Genomic DNA, 19,079 nt, shown 5'->3' on the forward strand with positions numbered 1-19,079 from the left:
TACTTTTGCGCAGGCACACGCATATAAGAAGTTGAATTCCGTTCAACCTTTACTACCAGAATTCTTCCAAGATATAAATCTTAGTTACATGATACGCTCTGTATGCTTCTTGAACTTTAAATCCGATACTAGTCCTTCAAGGTCTTCTTGGGTTAAACAAGTTATTACATCAATATCTCCATCCAGATTTTTAGGAAGGAGATATACAACGCCCTTTAGCGGATCGAACCTTGGCCTCCTCACCAATGCCGGCTTCCCCAAAATCTTTCCAAATTCTTTAGAGTACACGTCAGCATGCGCCCATGACGAGCAACCTACATCAGTATTTGGGTCGTATGTTGCCATAAACGTGATGGCGCTTCTCTCTTCTGCTCGCGCTATCAGTGTTGCGAAGCTTCGAACCATCTGCGTCGTATTATATGTCTTCAAACTACGGCGTAACTCTGCGGCCACGTAGCCCAAAGGCCTAGTAGCGACTTCGCCTATAGGAAGTTTCGTGGGACACGTGTGGATCATTTGACCAATGTACTCTGGCGGGATATTCAGAGCGGTACGGCCGTCTATTGCGCGACTAAACATGCTTGGCTGATCTGGTTTAAGAGGGCCCGTGTTGTCGCTGCGGGCCAGTCGTATGAAAGAAAGGCGCTGCCACCAGAATGCGCAGAGAGCGTCATTGGTAGAGATGAATGCCACAGTCTGGTTGCTATCTGAATCTGGTGATGCAGTATATTGAGAAGCCAGCTCCTTGAGTGCTCGTAGACTACTTGCGGAGAATCTGAATGTGTGCCAATTCCAGACGGGCTGATTTGTAATCTCATTCTGACTTGGACGTGGCGGTACTCCTGAAGATAGGAGAGGGTTTGGTCGGCGGATCATGTGGCCGTGGTCCAGCAGTGGCTCCTCTGGACGAAGCAGGGGAACGAGATGTCGCCTGTCTCGATTCCCCTGTTCCAGTTCCAAAGCCGAGAACTCGTCGCCACGCATGGCTGCTGCCAACAGGTGAAGACATTGGCACATGCCACTCATATCCATTGTATTGTGTTGCGCAGCAAAGTCAAGCAACAGGCCACCACTAACAAAGTTGGCTTGGAACGAGATGACCGGTGCAGGCTTCAAGTCAGATTCCTCGTATGACTGCGGGAAAGCGACCACGGGTGCTATGAGGGACCCGTCTAGCATCGAAAATGGACCTTTGGCCTTAACAATTTCTGAAAATGATGGGCATTCATTGGAGCGGTCTCGAACTTGCAGTGAAGAATTGGGTGGTGCAAATTCTGGACAGACGGCTAGTCTGCTGCTTTTTCCGTCGTTGATAACTCGGTAGCCGAGCCATGGTAGGGTTGACTTTATCTTGAGTATACCATCCTCCAGAGAAGATACTATGAGCTCTCGATCTTTATCATCTGAAATTGAGAAGCATAGTAAAAGGTGTGTATAGCTTTTCAAAAAAGGCAGCTGGCCGAGAACATCTCGGTAACGCTCTGTATCATCCATTGTGTCTAATACCAATTCAAATGGTTCAGATTGAACCCACAAAGGACCGTGGATGAGTTACAAAGGTAATCTTAGTGCAAATAAGAGTCACTGAATTTCTAAGAGGGCTTTACAGCCTTTCCTGCACAAATGTTTCATGAGCGATGGTATTAACCAGGCGCCTCTAGATTGCCTAAATCCGAACGATGACGAGATGTCAGTACACTGAAGGAATATTGGGGCATTTTACTACCTATTTGGTCATTTATTGCCACGCCCATAAGCTCAATGGTTTTCGGGCTCCGGGATATCACTAGTATTTTCCCTAGTGACATGAAGATATCCGGCCAGGAGCCATATTCCGTTGTGCATCAATTGAGTACTTTTGTCTGGTAGTATCTTTATTAATATCCGCTCGGTTATTCCGTGGAAGCTGATTGGATAATTTCTGTGTAACAAAGACTACCCAGGTCGTAGGTAGCAAGCATGGTTGTACATCAAGGAATCCTTATACGAAGCAAGTATCTACGAATCCTCCTTCGATCCTATGGTCTAACCAATTCTCCAACATCGTGGTGGAGCGAGATACCCCGTCGCGCTAGAATGATAGCCAGCGCATTTGCGTGTAGGGGAGGGGGTATGTTTATGAACTGAACTGCCGCCTTGTATATACAGGGCTACGAAAAATGCGTCTCCGCTGATCCCAAAATTCTAGTGCTTATACGTCGTATACCCCGCAGATAGGCATCTAAATCATGTCCATGTTGGTTTACCGCAGACCCGTCGCTATGGACCAAAGTCTCAAGGGTTTGAAATAGAGAAAACGTTTTGCCGAGGACCTGACTAAAAGATCTTAGTATACCTGCAGACTAGAAGGGTACCGTATGTCACCACGATCTGATCCTTGAAGGTTACGCTAGTCGGCCCATAAAGTAAGCAGCATGGATACTGTAATTTGAAATTTATATAAACCAATTACAAAAATATTCTCAAAGGCTTTGGTAACATTTCATAGCCAATCACTCAGATAGAAGGTAATTACTAATGTTAAAATAAGTTTAATTCATTAGATGTATTTTTACCATTTCATTTTGTCATAGTGTAACAACTTAACCAACAGCGCAAAGATGTTAGACCAAGGGCTGTTGTAGTAGTTGTTATAAGAGAATTATCTGCTTACACAGACAGAGACATTATCCATACACCTCCACTAAACAGGCACACGCAATACCCATAAGTTACTTACCCTACTTAACCAAAACAGCAATACTATAAAGGTATAGCTCAAGGTAAAGCGAGTTATACTTTGGCTTGTACCAGCCAACTCAGACCCCTAATCTGGCCTGCCCTCTTTCTCTCTTACTGTTGCTCACCCCTACTCGTTGATACTACGCAACCTTCATACACAGATTCTGTCAAGGCATTTGTGTTGAAGATATGGCAGAAACGGGCAACGCAGGGCAAGACGGCTCAGTGCCGTTTAATATTGCAGTTATTGGCGGTGGTATCATTGGTCTACACGTAGCCCTAGGCTTAATTGAACGCAACATCCCAGTCGTCATCTACGAGAAGGCATCTGAATTGAAAGAAATAGGTGCTGGGCTCGGCTTCACAGAGACAGCAACCCAATGTATGCAAGCCTTGAATCCCAGCGTTGCCGGCGCCCTGGGCAAGGTCGGTATCGCAACCACTGGAAGCCTGCGGTGGATCAATGGCTTCACCCAAGAAGACATTAGACTACGAGAAAAGGGCACAGCTTTCGATTTCGAGCTCTCCACAGGCAAAAAGGATGGATTTCCCGGCTGTCATCGCGGCCAATTCCTCAACGAGCTTGTTAGTCTTGTTCCACCAGATTTGATAAAGCTTGGGAAGCGTATAGCCACGATTGAGCAAAAGAGTAAAGACGAGAAGCTGGTGTTGAAGTTCTCCGATGGTACAGAAGCGTTGGCCGATGCTGGTAAGTGCCTTGAGCCCGGAACCCAGAAATTCGTGCACACATGCTAACATGGTGTCATTCTGTAGTTATTGGTTGTGACGGCATCAAATCTCGCGTGCGCCAGATTGTGTTAGGGGAAGATAACCCGGCTTCCTACCCGCATTATTCTCATCAAAGTGCGTATCGCGCCCTGATCGAGATGGACAAAGCACTTGCTGCCCTTGGCCATCTTCCAAGTGGCCAATTGATGTATCTCGGACCAAAAGCACACATCAACACCTACCCAGTCGGTCGTGGCAAGTTTATGAATTTTGTGGCTTTTATACAAGACAAGAATGATTGGCCAGACAATGAGAATCTCACTGCGCCAGCTTCAAAGGCAGACGTCGTGGAGGCGTTTTCCGGGTTTGGACCAGCCGTCCGTGCAATGATTGACCTTCTCCCTGACCAGCTCGATCGATGGGCAATATTCGACACCCTTGATCACCCACTCCCGTCCTTTTCATATGACCGCGTCTGTCTTGCTGGCGATGCGGCTCATGCCAGCTCTCCGCATCACGGTGCTGGGGCGTGCGTAGGCGTGGAAGACGCATTGGTCCTGGCCACCGTTCTTGAGAAAGCTGGCCACGACTTAGCGTCGAGAGACAACTCAATTTCGAAATCTGCGGCCTTGTCAGCAGCCTTCGAGGCATATGACAACACTTGCCGTGAGCGAGGGCAGTGGCTCGTCGAAAGCAGTCGCTACATGGCTGAATTATTTCAGGGTTCTGCCCCGGATGTGGGCGACGACTTTGACAAGTTCAAACAGCAGATTCGGGAACGGTCCCACAAGGTCTGGTTCATGGATTGGAAAGACATGGTTCGTCGGGCGGCTGATGATTACGACGCACGAGTAAGAGCTTAATAGCTGAGCCTCTGCATAACTGCTCTGTGCTTGGTCTTCGGGAAACATAGATAGATGACAGCGCATGCATCCTGCTGAGATCCTTCAATATATTGAGATATATATAGTACTAGATATATATATTTAGTGCTTGGCCTTTTCAATATTTTACCAAGGCTAACCTTCATATGAACAGCCAATATCAGCCCCCTGAATCGGGACCCTAGTTGGTTCCAATACTCTGTCACCCCCCTGCCCATTGTACTTCTGTAAACGATCGTAAGCTTTCATGTTCTACCCCTGTGGCTTGAGTTCCTACGATAGAGGGAAAACGACCGTCATCAAGCCCCCATTTTGCTTTCGTCTTCCTCTGGTACATTGTATAAATACCCCAAGATATCTTCGTCCTTTTCAATATCCAAGCAATGTCTAGCATCCAGAATAGACTACTTATCTAGCCTAGTCCTGCCGTTAACAATCTTGTTATAATGGCGCGTCACCTACTGTTATGGGCGTCCTTTCTCGTCTCTGCCTCTATTGGGTGTTCGGTTGGCAATGATGCAACTTTGTTTGGGCCTTCGCTGTCCTCCGGTGCTGAAATATCTGTTTGCACAGATCGCAGCTTCAACAAAACTTTGACTCCTCGATGGGATATTTTTACACAGCCTACCTTCAGCACTGTCGTTAAGCCTGCTACTAACCAAGACATCCAAAATATCGTGAGTCCAAGAGTTTTCAACATCTCATCGTGAAACTATTGGCTAAGAAATACTCAGGTCAAAATTGCCGCGCAGCATCAGATTCCATTCTCCGTCACTAGTGGCGGCGGAGGAGTCACCACAACGCTGTCCAAACTGCAAGATGGGCTGGCCATTAACCTCGTCAACTTTCAGTCCGTGAGCCTAGACACAAAGCAGAACACGCTCACAGTTGGTGGCGGAGTCGTTTTCTCACAGATTATCGACGTGCTCTTCAAAAACGGAAAAGAACTTCGTATGTACTCTGAGTGCCTAGATTCGGAAGGGCTAAGAAAGAGACTGATGTGAGATACCAGCGATTGCCTCTGTCTCCTGCCTTGGCGTCATTTCCACAACTTTGGGTGGAGGCTGGGGCAGCCTGCAGGGCCTCAGGGGCCTTCTTATTGACAATCTGCTCTCGATCGAACTGGTGACGGCTTCGGGTGATCTCATTACAGTATCCGCCACGCAGGATCCAGACCTCTTTTGGGCGCTGCGTGGTGCTGGCCAAAACTTTGGCATAGTGACCTCTGCGACTTACAAAGTATATGACGCCACAAACGGTGGACAAGTTGTCAACGCCGATTTTGCATTCACAGCTGCCAACAATCGCTCTGTGTGGGAGTACATGCAATCTTATGATGAGTCTCTGCCGGCGAATATGGCATTGAGTGGTTTTGCCTTTGCAAACGCCACCACCCGTGAGGTAAAAAAACTGAGTTCCGAGCTTTCTCAACAACTGCAGACTGATTCGTTAATATTATGTTAGGCAACTTTGTGGGTGAATGTCATCTACTTTGGCACAGTAGATGAAGCTATGCCTCACTTGGAGGCACTCATTGCCATGAGTCCTACTAACAAAAACATCTCCATGGTTCCTTGGAATGAAGAAATAAGCCAGGCTTATTTTGGAGTTGCAGGTAACGCTTGTACCGCCAATAATCGCGTTAATATCTACCACGCCGCACTGAAACAGACCCATGTGCCTACCTGGGAAAGCTACTTTGCCAACCTAACACAATTCTATCTCGACTACCCGGCTTATGCTGGCCGTGTGGTAATTCAGAAATATTCATCCGAGGCGGTTGCTGCTGTTCCGGACTCGCAGACAGCATATCCTCTTCGCGACACCAAGACCATGGTGTAAGTCACAACAGTCCCGACTTTGCAAATTTCGTGCTAATTCAAACCTGCCAGTCTTTTCGAGGGTTGGTATACCGATGCCACGATTGACGGACCAGTTAATGCGTTTATGCAACAATCTCGGCAAAATTTTGCTGCAACAAGTGGCTACGATAGCCTATCTACATATGTTAATTATGCGCATGGCGACGAAGGTCCTGCTGCTTGGTATTCAACTCGCAAGCTTACGAAGCTTATGAGCTTGAAGAAGCAGTGGGACCCAAAGAATTTGTTTAGCTGGTATAATGCTATTCCGGCAAACTAGTTTGGCAAAGTCTCAGGCTTTCTCTTATACTTCAACTTATACTTATACTTTTAGCTATTTTCATACAATTAGAATTAATCTTAGATGATACTCTTCTAATCAGGCAACACAGAGCCTCGTGCCCTAAAACCAACATGCATGCTCTCTCCTCATACACCGGATAACTAACATGCATTTGCCCTGCCTTTCTCTTATTCTCATCTATCGGCCACGCCCCGGGAACAGGCTCATGGATATACAAGCCCCATAAGTTCAAGGAATGTGCTCACTCGAAGGACGCCGGCTGCCTTCTCCTTAGGTGCATCGACAACAGCGGCAAGTCTGTTGTTGCTGCCACCACTATTCGCCGGCTCTAAGAATCAGAATCAGGCACACCAGCGCTATTTCTGTTCTTACACCAGACAGTGCTTAAAAGTCTTCAGCTCCAAGTATCCCTTTCATGACTTCAAGGTTTGCAGCCCGGCTTCTGCCCTACGGCACGCTCCTTACATCCAATATCGAGGAACTCGGCAAGCTGCGCGGCGGCGATGGCATAGAATCAGAGACTCTGTGGGATATCCATGTCTTTAGGTCTCAAAGTCGCGCGCAATTTTTACTGGGTGGTGGACGCGCCGGACGAAATGGACGAAGAAGACTCCAATGTTGTTCGTCGTCTCGCCGCTGTCGCTGACCGCCATTCAGATAGTCTCAAAATCGTAGTCACTAGCTGACCATTTCCAAAGATTGATGAGACACTAAAAGGGCCAAGAATGAGCAGACAAAGCTTGAGGTATCAGAAAGGAAATGTTCTGTGTGAAGGGAAGCGGCTGATACGTGCGAGCTGTGGCCTTCTGCTCGAAATACTAGAAAATGAGAGCGTCAGTTTAATACACCATTCCTTCACCCTCCCCTGCGATAAAAATAGAGATGAGTCTGTAGTAACATTTTCTGTACTGACCCCTTTCGAGGCCAACAAATGCCTGGCTAACTCGTTACTGCAATATCTGAATGCCTGCCCACTCCTTGGAACCGTTCCCTCCTGTTGATATCATAACTCACGTAACTATCGCAACTGGCTTGCCGTCCCATTCGCTCTTCAAATGATCTATGGCATCCCTTGCTACGTCTGCCATGTCGTAACTATACTCTGGCTGGACGAGAATATACGCAATTGCACGATCCTAGTTGCGCGAATACGGGCCTCAAATCTGCACTACTAAAAGACTGACAGCTTCTGAAGTCCACTCCGCCATGATCATGTTCTGGTTCACGGCTACGAGTGCAATTATTTGCTCAACTGAGGTTAGTTCATCAGTACTTTCATTGAGACGACTGTTAATATATGCACGGCTACCATTAACTACGGTATGCGTCATTAAATTTTGCCCGATGAAGAAAATCGTGGGCTGTGCAAACGGCCAGTTCGGAACGCGGCAAGGAATCGGTAAAGAGCCATCATACTGCAACGCTTACTCTCTACTTTCAGGGGATGTAAGCTGGTTCTTACTGGGCGAATTTCTTCTCTGTTTTTCTCTTCATGGAGATTTCATTAAAGAAAAAGGGCCTGCTTCTAAAGAAATTGTAAACCGAGCCAGTAGATAATAAAAGCCGTTCATCAAAGATATATTCCCTCCGTACTGTATACTAGTCGCTGTGACAGAATTATCGATCGATCGCCCAACAATCGGACCCCACAGGATTTCCGTCATACCACACATCGATAGATTCGTGTTCTCAATTTGGCGATTCCATTCCTTTAGCTATAGCGAAGCCTTATACGTCATGGGCAACGTGCCATTAGTCTGCCGCTTGATTGGCTTATAGTGTAGATTTATCTGTTGGCCGTCGACACAGGCAGCCTCTTATACCGACGACGGGAATATGTCCTGGATGCGCCCCTGACTATTTAAAGATCGGAATACTGAGCAGATGTTTACTGGAATTCTTGGAGTCGAAATATCAATTGCAGAGCTTCTAACTGCTGAAGTAGCGCATCGTGAAAAAAATAAAGACCAAGATGCGGTCAGACACGCTCTCATCAACCTTCATGCTTGCATTACTAGCAGATATTTACTCAGCCAGAAGCTTGAACACGACTATCGAGGCGTTGAGCATTGCTGGCGCTGCTACATCAGATGCTTACCCTCCCGCTAGCAGTAAGTTCTTTAAAGTTCAATCTATTAGGTCTAGAAGAAGAAAAGAACATGTCATGTCCGGATCAAAGTGCTGATAGCGCTGCCACTTAAGCAAATGTCAACTCTAAATTATTCCCGCCCGAGTCCAAGGTAGGATATCCGGGTCCAACGCCAACGGGAGCAGAATCAGCTGCAATCCAAACCGCCCCAATCTATCCTTACAACAATGGACCTTCAGATAGCTTTCCGCTGGTCACGCCGCAGCCCTGGGGAGCCAGCAAATTTGGAAAGGGCTTTGACATAACCAAATACTGGGGAAATCTCTCTCCTTGGTATTCTGTGTCTTCAGCAGACTATGACCTGCCCGACGCGAGCCCTCTGATTCCGGATGGCTGCAACATTGTCCAGTTGCATCTTCTTTACCGCCACGGTGCTCGTTATCCTACCAGCGGCGCTGCTCCGGCTACCTTTGCTCAAAAAGTCCAAAATGCGACTCGGGCGGGCGGGTTCAAAGTCGCTGGAGAATTGGCTTTTCTGGCCGACTGGACTTATAAGCTCGGTGCCGAGCTGCTGACGCCTTTGGGCCGCAGTCAAAACTTCAATCTCGGAGTGGCGTATCGTCAGCTTTACGGAAAGTTTCTGAACAATTTCACTGCCAGCGGCACGATCCCGGTCTTCCGCACCGAGTCTCAAGACCGCATGGTCAAGACGGCCGAGAACTTTGCTGCCGGCTTCTTTGGCGTGCCTGAATACTTGGACCAAGTCAACATCGAGATCCTTGTTGAGAACTCCGGCGTGAACAATTCGGGTGCTCCGTATGAAGTCTGCGCCAACTCGAATGTTGCTAGCCGCGGAAGCATTGGATCTACAGTCGCAACAAAATTTGCCGAAAATGCCTTTAACAGCACGATTGCTCGACTGCAGTCTCAGGTAAGCTGCAGATGATGACGATGAGAAATGACTATAGGATGTTTTTGTTCATATTTCCCAGATTTATGGCTTGAATCTGACCGCCACTGATGCTGTTGCCATGCTCCAACTCTGCTCTTACGAAACCCATGCTCTCGGCTTCTCGGCTTTCTGCAACCTTTTCACCGAGGAGGATTTTATCAACTACGAATACTACTACGATCTGGTAAGTCAATTACTGCCTCACACAAAATCTCTTAGTACGTATACGTACTGATAACTGCAGTCATTCTACTACAACAACGGCCCTGGATCTCCAGTTGCCGCCGCGCAGGGCAAAGGCTATCTCCAGGAATTCGTAGCCCGCTTCACGTATTCGTTTCCCACCGCGAACTCAGCCCTTAATCTCACATACGACAACAGCACAACTTATTTCCCGTTGAATCAGTCAATTTATGCCGATGCGACTCACGAAGTCGTCGTTCTCGACACTCTGACGGCATTCAACCTGACTGCCCTGTTCAAAGGTCCAGCGCTGAGTCTTTCTGGAAACCAAAAGCGAAGCTCGTTTGTGGCTAGCAAAATCGTGCCCTTTGCAACCCATTTCACCACTCAGATCTTGGAATGCCCTGCTTATAAGCCTACTCGACAGATCCGATTCTTGGTGTAAGTATACGAATGTTCCACGGGTCCCGTCTCACGCGCTGACTATGTTGTGAATAGTAACGATGCTGTCGTTCCCATTGCAGACTCATATCACGGATGTCCAGAGAATTCCGATGGTCTTTGCTCTTTCGAGCATGTCGTGTCAGTCTTGCAGGAACGAATTGATGAAATCGACTTTAACTATGATTGCTTCGCTAATTATACGGCCAAGGCTGGCGTCGATTACAATGGCCGTGCTCCAAGAAAGTAGTTCAACCATAGCGTCTATCTTGCAGCTGCTTAACAAATAATGACTTAATTATTTCCGTCCGCTATATATATCATCGTCATCATTCACCGCAAGCTTGACTGTGGTTTCCTTGTTCATTGCCTAGCAGCTCCACTCAAAGCTCTTGTCAAAAGGTATAATCACAAGCGTAAATGTTTACGATTAGTTATTAAATTGCGGCCAATATTAATGGCTCTCTTTATCGCTATTGCATCACTGTCGCATAAATTCGCTATCATGCTTCGTAAATTTTGAGACACCCTGCCTCGTACGCGTCCCAAACAGCCATCAGCAGCTTTCAGCAAAGGTCCAAGCTCACAAATCGTCGAGCGTTCCATACTGGAAACAGCATCCGGCAGAAGGGTTACGAGTCATAATATCATCAAGTAATCTCGCCAGACTACTATTTGTTACTCCGTCTGAGAGGCGCAGCCAATGCTGGTTAGTTACGCCCGTATCGTTGACCCACGCATTCGATCCATTGGCTGCATTAATGCTGTTGTAGCCATACTCATTTGCATAAGCAAGCATTGGGCGGATTTTCAGCTTTGAGATCCAGTCTAGCCCCAAGATGCCATACAGCATCGTGATGGGATCCCAAGACTCACGAATGGTGGAACCTCGACCGACATACCATTGGTAGGCGCTGAGAACTGGAGAATCTGAAGAAAGTCGCTGTGCGAAGTTTTCCCCGGAGAAAACATTGCCACCCAGCTCACCGCCGGAGTAGGTGATTTTGACATTCTTTGGCCAATGATTGACGACGTCTGCCGTGCTTTTCGGGTCTATACCGCCAAAGTTATACTCCCAGCCCGACGGATATTGCCCTCCCATGACTACTAGTTCGCTGACTTTGGCTGAGATAAGTTGGGAGCCCGATAGATGACTTATCTGGTCTGCTTCAGACTTGAGAAGATTGGCAAGATTGTCAAGTCCACCAATGGAGATGATGTGAATGCTCTCATCCTCGGCAGAACTCAAGACAGTGCGATATAACTCTACCGGTGTAGGGGTCAAAGACGATTCCTGGACTTTTCTGGGCCAATTATATGCCAGCTTGCTGACGTACTCGCCATATCTAGCATAACAGTTAGCTGGAGAGAATAAACAGATTAATCGAGTATATAGATGAAACGGACAAATAATAGTAGCTGTCAAAAAACGTATCATTTGTAAGTGGTCGAAAGGCAGCGATTGGGATATCTCCGTTGTTGAAATATGTGCAAAGGGCCTATTCTTCTTCAATATCAAGCAGACATTAGTCAGTAGAGACGTATACGTACACTTGCTCCCAGCGCTCCATAATGAGATGGCGAGTTAATTACAACGCCTCTCAGATCCGCCAATCCGCAATTGTGCAAGACATTCGCAATTGTCAAGGCGCCCACATCGTCAACGTCGCTGAATAGATCTGTATCTATTATTATCGGCTGGCCACGATTGCCTGACGGCTTAATAGCTTCTGCTAATCCGAAAATACCGCTCAAATATATCGCAAGTAGAAAAGCGAAGCGCCTCATGTTTTCTGATCTTGGCGGAATGCTACGAGAATGTCCGCCACTGTAGGCCTGGCAGTGCCGAAGTCTCGCAGCTGACTGGAAGTAGCTCACCGACCACTCTACAGTATATGCATACTGTATGATACGGTGCTTACGCACTGTCAGACTTGAACTTGTGTACATGCAGCCAAACATTACTCATCATGAACAGCTATGTTTTTCTCGCAGTTGATGGTCTGTCAGTACATTTACTATACATATGTCATGTGAGAAGAAGCTAACCTTCTTAGCAATATCTCTACAATAGGTTTTGACTATATAAAGACACTGTTTTCTTTGTATAGAGCAGGAAATACGAAGAGGCTAAAGATAGATATAGCTATAACTTAATAGCAAGGAAGCATCCAGAACCTATTTATTCTTATTTCTTGTTAGATACGATACCCTTAGTAAAAGGCCCTTTACTTGAAACTCGGCTGTCTGGCAGAAACCAATATCTAACCCAGAGCCGCGTTCGGAGCCGCGTTTAGAGCCGAGCATCTGATAGAGTGCAGAGCCAAATGAATTATGGTATAGTTATTCTGGTCTGTCCTTAACAGTGGCTTACAGCATCTACAATTCCAAATCTTTATCTAGCCTGCTTTTTTCTTCCAACACCAGAATATTGCCAAGAGTATCGCCGTCGATGAGGAAGATGATGCAGCGTACTTTGATCGGACAGATTGACGGGACAACCTTGTTGTTGAAAATAGCAGCATGTGCAATGTCTTCTAATTTTTACAAGCAAAGCGGAGTCAAAATTATCACGAGTGAATCTTATTTGTGCGATGATGTAACAATTGCCGCAGTTTCATATGGAGGCGGCCTCAACTGGGCCATCCAAATCTTGACCACCGATACTCGGCTTGACGTACGCCACCCTTGTCACGATATCGAATGGGACTTTTGTAGTCGAAAAAAAAAATAGTATTTCTCAAGAATTGCCGTTCATAGGCTGCTAGTGCCAATGACAACAGTGCAAGCCGCAGCGATATAGAGCGGGAGGGTTCTATGAAGAGTGCGATGTCGCTAGTATTCCAAACAGTACATCGGATAATATTCAGCTGCTTCAAACTCTTCAGGAGAGAACAAGAAGTGAATTTTTCAGAGACTGCTATATAGCATCATGCATATCAGTCGCCAACGGCTGTTGTGGCACTTCTCTAGTGCACATCAACCGGCTGGTGTTTGCGCCTACGTTTGACTTGGCGACCGCAACATTCGCCGGAGAGCTCGGATTTTTCATATCAGCACTGCTACGCTCTGTTGGTTCAGCACTTTAGGTCCTATATTAAGTTTACTGCTCAGTTCTGCCCTTGTTCTAGACCCGTTCATTGTTACGCAGCTTCAAAGGAATGGAGTGGCGCGGGTGGCTACAGCCCAACCGAAGCGGGCGCAGTGATTCATTTCGCGGCTACGATTCTCCTAGGCCGGAAAAAAAGGCCAGAGGTTTCATAATATATGGCCTTCTGTCCAAGCATTTCTTTCTATGTTATACTCTATGATACTTATCTTGACTGCTCTATTATACCCAGGGCAGATTCCAGGCTTGCCCCGGTCGTCGGTGGGTACTCAATCTCGGCATTACTACTCTATAGATGTTGTCCAAATATTGTATACACAAGTGTTCACTGGTGGTGTCCTGTATGGATATGTTATATATGGATCATTCATTTTGTGAAATGCCATCACGTCTTTAGGCAGAGTACAGCCCAAGATCGTTGAACAGCTGAGTCTCCTGAATCTTCGGCCGCGCTCTTGCTACCTGAACTGAAAAGGTCTGCGCATCATCAACACAAACGCCGTGAGTAACAGTAAAAATAGCACTTGCTTCGAATAGCAGCTATTGAACCATGATTTCTGAAGTATAAGAGCTTGATAATTCGCTTCTCAAGCAGCACTTCTAACTTTCGTACCAAACAGCCTGGATTCGATTTCAACTACTAAATTACCCAACCCTGTTTCTTCCTTTCGACAACCCTCGGATCTCAACATCTGCTACGTCTCAGACACACCACAACTTTTGCTCAACATAACACTCAACTTGTTAAATCAAAAGGTGATCAAGCATCATAACGCACGATTCATAAACATAAAATGTCTCAACGCGTGACGACGAATGATGTGCTCGCAATCGAGCTATCCCGATGCGAAACAATCCTCAAAGGTCTATATCGCGAGGTAAAAACGTTTCGCCCGGAAGGTAAACACTTTTACTTTGCCGTGACCACTCCAACGGATGCAGACCTTCAGGGGTTTTGTACTCCTAGTCTGCGAATGAGCTACCTGGCCAGCCAACTCGGAGCGAAGAAAGGCGCTACTGTCGTTGAAGAACCTGAAAACACAGCGCATATTGTTATCAAGGCCGCTGAATATCAGGTGACCTATCATGTCCACATTACCTTTGGCGAATATTTGCGCGAGCGCGAATAGTCTCAAATCAGACATCATTCGCTGGTTTTCACAAAAGATCGAGTGGATGAAGGTCTTTCGAGATGCTGTCGACTTGGCAACTTTTCGAACCGAAAGAGAGTTGCACTTTACTTGATTATAAAGGATTAGCAGACAATAGACATGCGATGTAGGGTGGAAAATCAAGGTGCTGGAATGCAGCTTGCTCTTGATATTGAAGAGCTGAGCCAAGGTCACCATGGTTAGCAAAGATAGGTCGCGGAATACTGCGACTACAATTTCACCGGATAAATAGTTGGCGATGAAAAGAGAGAAAAAAAGCTTTTAGAATGGAACCTAGAACAATTTGCTCACTGGCCATGCTTTCTAAAGAGCTTTCTTCATGTGCTGCTCTTATTGCTGCTGCCCTCGCCTCGAGGCCTGCTGATTCCTTTGCTAACATCACAGTTGTTCATAATCAAGCATAAAATTATTGATTATATCTCCATTTTAATACTAGCATCAAAGACCGGTACTAGAATTATATAGCAAAATCAAGCATATCCATGTATGAAGCTATAGTAGCACGAAACGAGATGCCACCTATATTGACCGGCCAGCCTTCAACCGACTCATACGTAGGGCTGCAACTTTAAAGTATAAGAAATCATGCCACGCTGGCCATTACTAGGTACGTATCGTCAAAGGGTGAACATGTTCTGTACACAAAAGAGAGTTGTACACGCATTTAAGCTTGGCGCGATATATTGTGGAAAGCTTCAACGGCGAGCCACTCGGCAAAACCCAAAGGGCGTCGTAATTAGAGTTGCGCTTAATGAGCATTTACATTGAAATCTGAGCCCTGTTTGACATTGCAATTACCGTATATCAATTGCTGTATTCTATTATTGTCCATATGACCATCAATGTCTTCTTGCCCTCGACTGCTTGATATGGTCAAAAGCGGCCAGGCTCTTATACGTCGATGTCGACGCCACTAGAATGTCTCAGCGCGGGATCTAGGTCTATAGATTCCGCCATCAAATGTCTAGCGGTATGCCATTGGAAGCCACTATTGCACTAACATGGTACCGCAAGCGGGGCATCAATGCAAGTCTACAGTGTGGCTTGAACTTCATCTTCACAGAAGCTTTGCTAGAAGCGCCGAGCACGCATATCCGTATCCTCCCTCAAAGTCACGCACAACGTTTAATTCCAGCAACGTGACCACTTCGACCACCAAAAATATTTTCTTCTTCAGCAATACGAAGCATCTCAAACTTGAATAACACAGCCAACGCAACCAAAATGCTGGCAAGTCATGCGGCGCCATTCAACACGACCCTGTCGGTTGCGGAGTTTTGAATTCCGAGCTCGGAAATGGCTTACTCAACCGCAAACATGGACGCACGCAGTGCACATCCAACGACCAATGACTGCGAATTCATGACCGCTGCTACCGGGAACAAACAAGGCGCTTCTAGGCGCTATTGAATTATAGCAAGTAGAATAAATACTAATCGTGTTCTAATTCAAGTGGCTTTTAGCATATCAACTTGTATATCCGTGCTCGGCATTGAGGCGGCCTCCTCCATTGCTGCTGTACCATTGTACATTCAAGCAATGCTCTCGTTGCTTCCGATCTACAAATCTTTCTTCTAACTAACTCTTAATGTTCTTGTCAAAATACATGTATATGAGCTCGGAAAGCTTAAATCCTTGGCAGCATTGAACATTAATCTTGATCGTAGCCTCATTGCTCGTAGATTCACCCAAAACAAGATCAACGTTCAATATCCGCCTATAAATCTCCAAAAACGGCTAAAAAGCGCCCCCTTTTTGTATCCCAAACTCAATGCCAAACGCCACTTGTCTCTATTGGCCCTCAAGGTCTCATTCAAAGTCCCCTTCCAGATTCGATCTCACCGAGTCTCCAGCCGAGTCCCCACCATCGTTACACTCTTCTCCCTTTCCAACGCCCGGGATCTTTTCCATGTAATGTAGCACCCAGATCTATGATCTAGTGGTCCTCCTCCACACAATTTCCCCCGCAATCTCAGTAAAAGTAGCTGCGGCTCCGCTCCTCCATCTCATCCGCCCCGTTTCCCAGCGCGAGCTTATTGGCGAAAGTGGACATCGTATACCAAAAGTTTGGAGTACCATCTACCAGCTGACTAGGTTTACCCTTTCTATAGTAAAAAAAAAAACTCTTTGACCGATCGTGGACCCTTCTCAAGCCCCAGCCCAGGTTTCTTCTCTGCGGTATATAAAGAGTGACCTCTCGCTCCTTATCAGTTCCCTTCCCTCCCACTTACACATCACTCTCGAGTTACGCAATTCTGCTCGGTTACTCAAAGCCCACATACACATACACACGCTTCAAGAACTCATCACCAAACACAACACAACAACCATCCATCGTTCACAATGAACATCCTCCAACGTGTCAAAATCCCCAGACCCAGCGATGAAGCAGGTGCCTCCTGGCCCGCCATCGCCATGGGTTTCTTCGTCGCCTTTGGCGGTGTTCTCTACGGGTAAGCCATCAAATCGAATCAAACCTCCCCTTTTATTCCATCTCATCATTCACTAACCAACCGGCCATCTAGTTACGACACCGGCACCATCAGCGGCATCATGGCCATGCCCTACTGGAAAGACCTCTTCAGCACCGGCTTCCGCAACTCCAACGGCGACCTCGACATCACCACCTCCCAGGAATCCTCCATCGTCTCCATCCTGTCCGCGGGCACCTTCTTCGGCGCCCTCGCCTCCCCCCTGCTGGCCGACTTCTTCGGTCGTCGTCCCGCGCTCATGATCTCTACCTGGGTCTTTAATCTCGGCGTAGTCCTGCAGACGATTGCCACTGCCATCCCCATGTTCCTCGCTGGTCGCTTCTTTGCCGGTTTCGGTGTCGGTTTGATTTCTGCCCTGAGTAAGTACACCGAATGCATCATCAACATCAAAACCATCTAACATATCGAATCTAGTCCCCCTCTATCAATCAGAAACAGCCCCCAAATGGATCCGCGGCGCCATCGTCGGCGCCTACCAGCTCGCCATCACAATCGGCCTCCTCCTCGCCGCCGTCGTCAACAACGCCACCTCCAACCGCCCCGACTCCGGCTCCTACCGCATCCCCATCGCCATCCAGTTCGCCTGGTCCCTCGTCCTCTTCCTCGGCATGATCTTCCTGCCCGAGACGCCGCGCTTCCTCATCCGCTCCGGCAAGATGGAAAAAGCCTCCGCGGCACTCTCCCGCATGCGGCGCCTCGACAAGACTCACCCGGCCGTCGTCGCGGAGCTGGGCGAGATCAAGGCCAACCTCGACTACGAGAGCAGCGTCAGCAAGGCCACCTACTGGGACTGCTTCAAGCCCCCGATCCTGAAGCGCCAGTTCACCGGCATGGCTCTGCAGGCTCTCCAGCAGCTGACTGGCATCAACTTCATCTTCTACTATGGCACGCGCTACTTCCAAAACTCTGGCGTCTCCAGCGGCTTCACCATTGCCATGATCACCTCCGCCATCAACGTCGTCTCCACCATCCCCGGCCTCCTGGCCATTGACAGATGGGGCCGTCGCCCTCTCCTCCTTATGGGCGCCATCGGCATGTGTGTCTCCCAGCTCATTGTCGCCGTCTGCGGCACATTGTCCACCGGCCAGCGCGAAAACGGCGACATCTACGTCAAGAACATGGCCGGCCAGCAAACCGCCGTGGCCTTTGTCTGCATCTTCATCTTCTTCTTCGCCAGCACCTGGGGTCCTCTCGCCTGGGTCGTCACCGGCGAGATCTTCCCCTTAACCACTCGCGCCAAGTCCCTCAGCATGTCCACCGCCACCAACTGGCTGCTCAACTGGGCCATTGCCTACTCTACCCCCTACCTGGTCAACTACGGCAAAGGCTTCGCCAACCTCCAGTCCAAAATCTTCTTTGTCTGGTTCGGTGCTTGCTTCATCTGCATCGCCCACGTCTGGTTCTTCATCTATGAGACGAAGGGTCTCAGTCTGGAACAGGTCGACCAGCTCTACACCGAAGTGTCTAATGCTCGCAAGTCTACCAGGTGGACTCCTACCGAGACTTGGGAAGAACACCGTCAACGCGAGCCTTCGGTAGTTGGTCAAGTCGGTGATGTCAGAGAGGAACAGGAGCCAAAGGATGATGCGCCTCATGTTGAGCAGCGGGGAAGTGACTCGGTGTAGAGGAAATGAGGAATTTTCTATTAATACCTTTTCTTTATTCTCATTTTGGTTGATCCTCTTTTGGTCTTGGTTTTGGTTCTGTGATTTTGGAGTAGATGCTGTAAGTATCAAGTATACCCTATACGATTAGTTTCGCCGGCGTTCTGGAGTAATCTATGATTACAGCTGTTGGCAATGCTAAAGGATTATCCTTGAAGGTTTTCGAAGACAAGTCTACAATTGCATACGCATACTTGACATTCTGGGGCACTGCCTAGTTAGCCGGGTTGTTTATTACATGCGATACTAATAGTATTAGAAGCAGTAGTTTGAGACTTAAATAAATTAATATCATTATCAAAAGACATATCGTGCAACATACAACAAAGCTCAGGCTCCCAAAATTACAAATTACTAAAGTTATAATCCTCGTTATAGACTACATAAGCAAGCAATGTTTCAAGCGGATCAACTCAGTAAACAAGGATGTACCATCAATTCTTGTTTATAATTATACTGTATAAAAGTATTTGGAAA

At 47.3% G+C, this 19,079-nt stretch overlaps 5 protein-coding genes across 5 annotated transcripts; 3 read left to right on the forward strand and 2 right to left on the reverse strand.

Moving 5' to 3' along the window:
- Positions 1-84: 84 nt before the first annotated feature.
- Positions 85-1,494, reverse strand: TGAM01_v202366 (hypothetical protein; the record flags this gene model as incomplete). The annotated part of the gene is made up of 1 exon (XM_024548984.1): positions 85-1,494. The coding sequence occupies one exon, from the start codon at positions 1,492-1,494 to the stop codon at positions 85-87; it is 1,410 nt and encodes a 469-aa protein (XP_024406223.1).
- Positions 1,495-2,910: 1,416 nt separating this feature from the next.
- Positions 2,911-6,476, forward strand: TGAM01_v202367 (salicylate 1-monooxygenase SalA; the record flags this gene model as incomplete). The annotated part of the gene is made up of 7 exons (XM_018804934.1): positions 2,911-3,430; positions 3,496-4,301; positions 4,751-5,011; positions 5,069-5,285; positions 5,347-5,735; positions 5,799-6,172; positions 6,227-6,476. The coding sequence occupies 7 exons, from the start codon at positions 2,911-2,913 to the stop codon at positions 6,474-6,476; spliced, it is 2,817 nt and encodes a 938-aa protein (XP_018661925.1).
- A 1,996-nt stretch (positions 6,477-8,472) lies between these two features.
- TGAM01_v202368 (hypothetical protein) lies at positions 8,473-10,415 on the forward strand (the record flags this gene model as incomplete). Its single annotated transcript, XM_018804933.1, has 5 exons — positions 8,473-8,611; positions 8,703-9,520; positions 9,582-9,725; positions 9,786-10,165; positions 10,223-10,415. The coding sequence occupies 5 exons, from the start codon at positions 8,473-8,475 to the stop codon at positions 10,413-10,415; spliced, it is 1,674 nt and encodes a 557-aa protein (XP_018661924.1).
- Positions 10,416-10,748: 333 nt separating this feature from the next.
- Positions 10,749-11,736, reverse strand: TGAM01_v202369 (hypothetical protein; the record flags this gene model as incomplete). Its single annotated transcript, XM_018804932.1, has 2 exons — positions 10,749-11,511; positions 11,717-11,736. 2 exons carry the CDS (start codon positions 11,734-11,736, stop codon positions 10,749-10,751), a joined length of 783 nt encoding a protein of 260 aa, XP_018661923.1.
- A 5,053-nt stretch (positions 11,737-16,789) lies between these two features.
- On the forward strand, positions 16,790-18,563 carry TGAM01_v202370 (hypothetical protein; the record flags this gene model as incomplete). Its single annotated transcript, XM_018804931.1, has 3 exons — positions 16,790-16,899; positions 16,972-17,297; positions 17,353-18,563. 3 exons carry the CDS (start codon positions 16,790-16,792, stop codon positions 18,561-18,563), a joined length of 1,647 nt encoding a protein of 548 aa, XP_018661922.1.
- Positions 18,564-19,079: the final 516 nt, after the last annotated feature.

This window comes from Trichoderma gamsii, assembly GCF_001481775.2.
Source record: "Trichoderma gamsii strain T6085 chromosome Unknown Scaffold_6.2, whole genome shotgun sequence".
Taxonomy (NCBI): domain Eukaryota; kingdom Fungi; phylum Ascomycota; class Sordariomycetes; order Hypocreales; family Hypocreaceae; genus Trichoderma; species Trichoderma gamsii.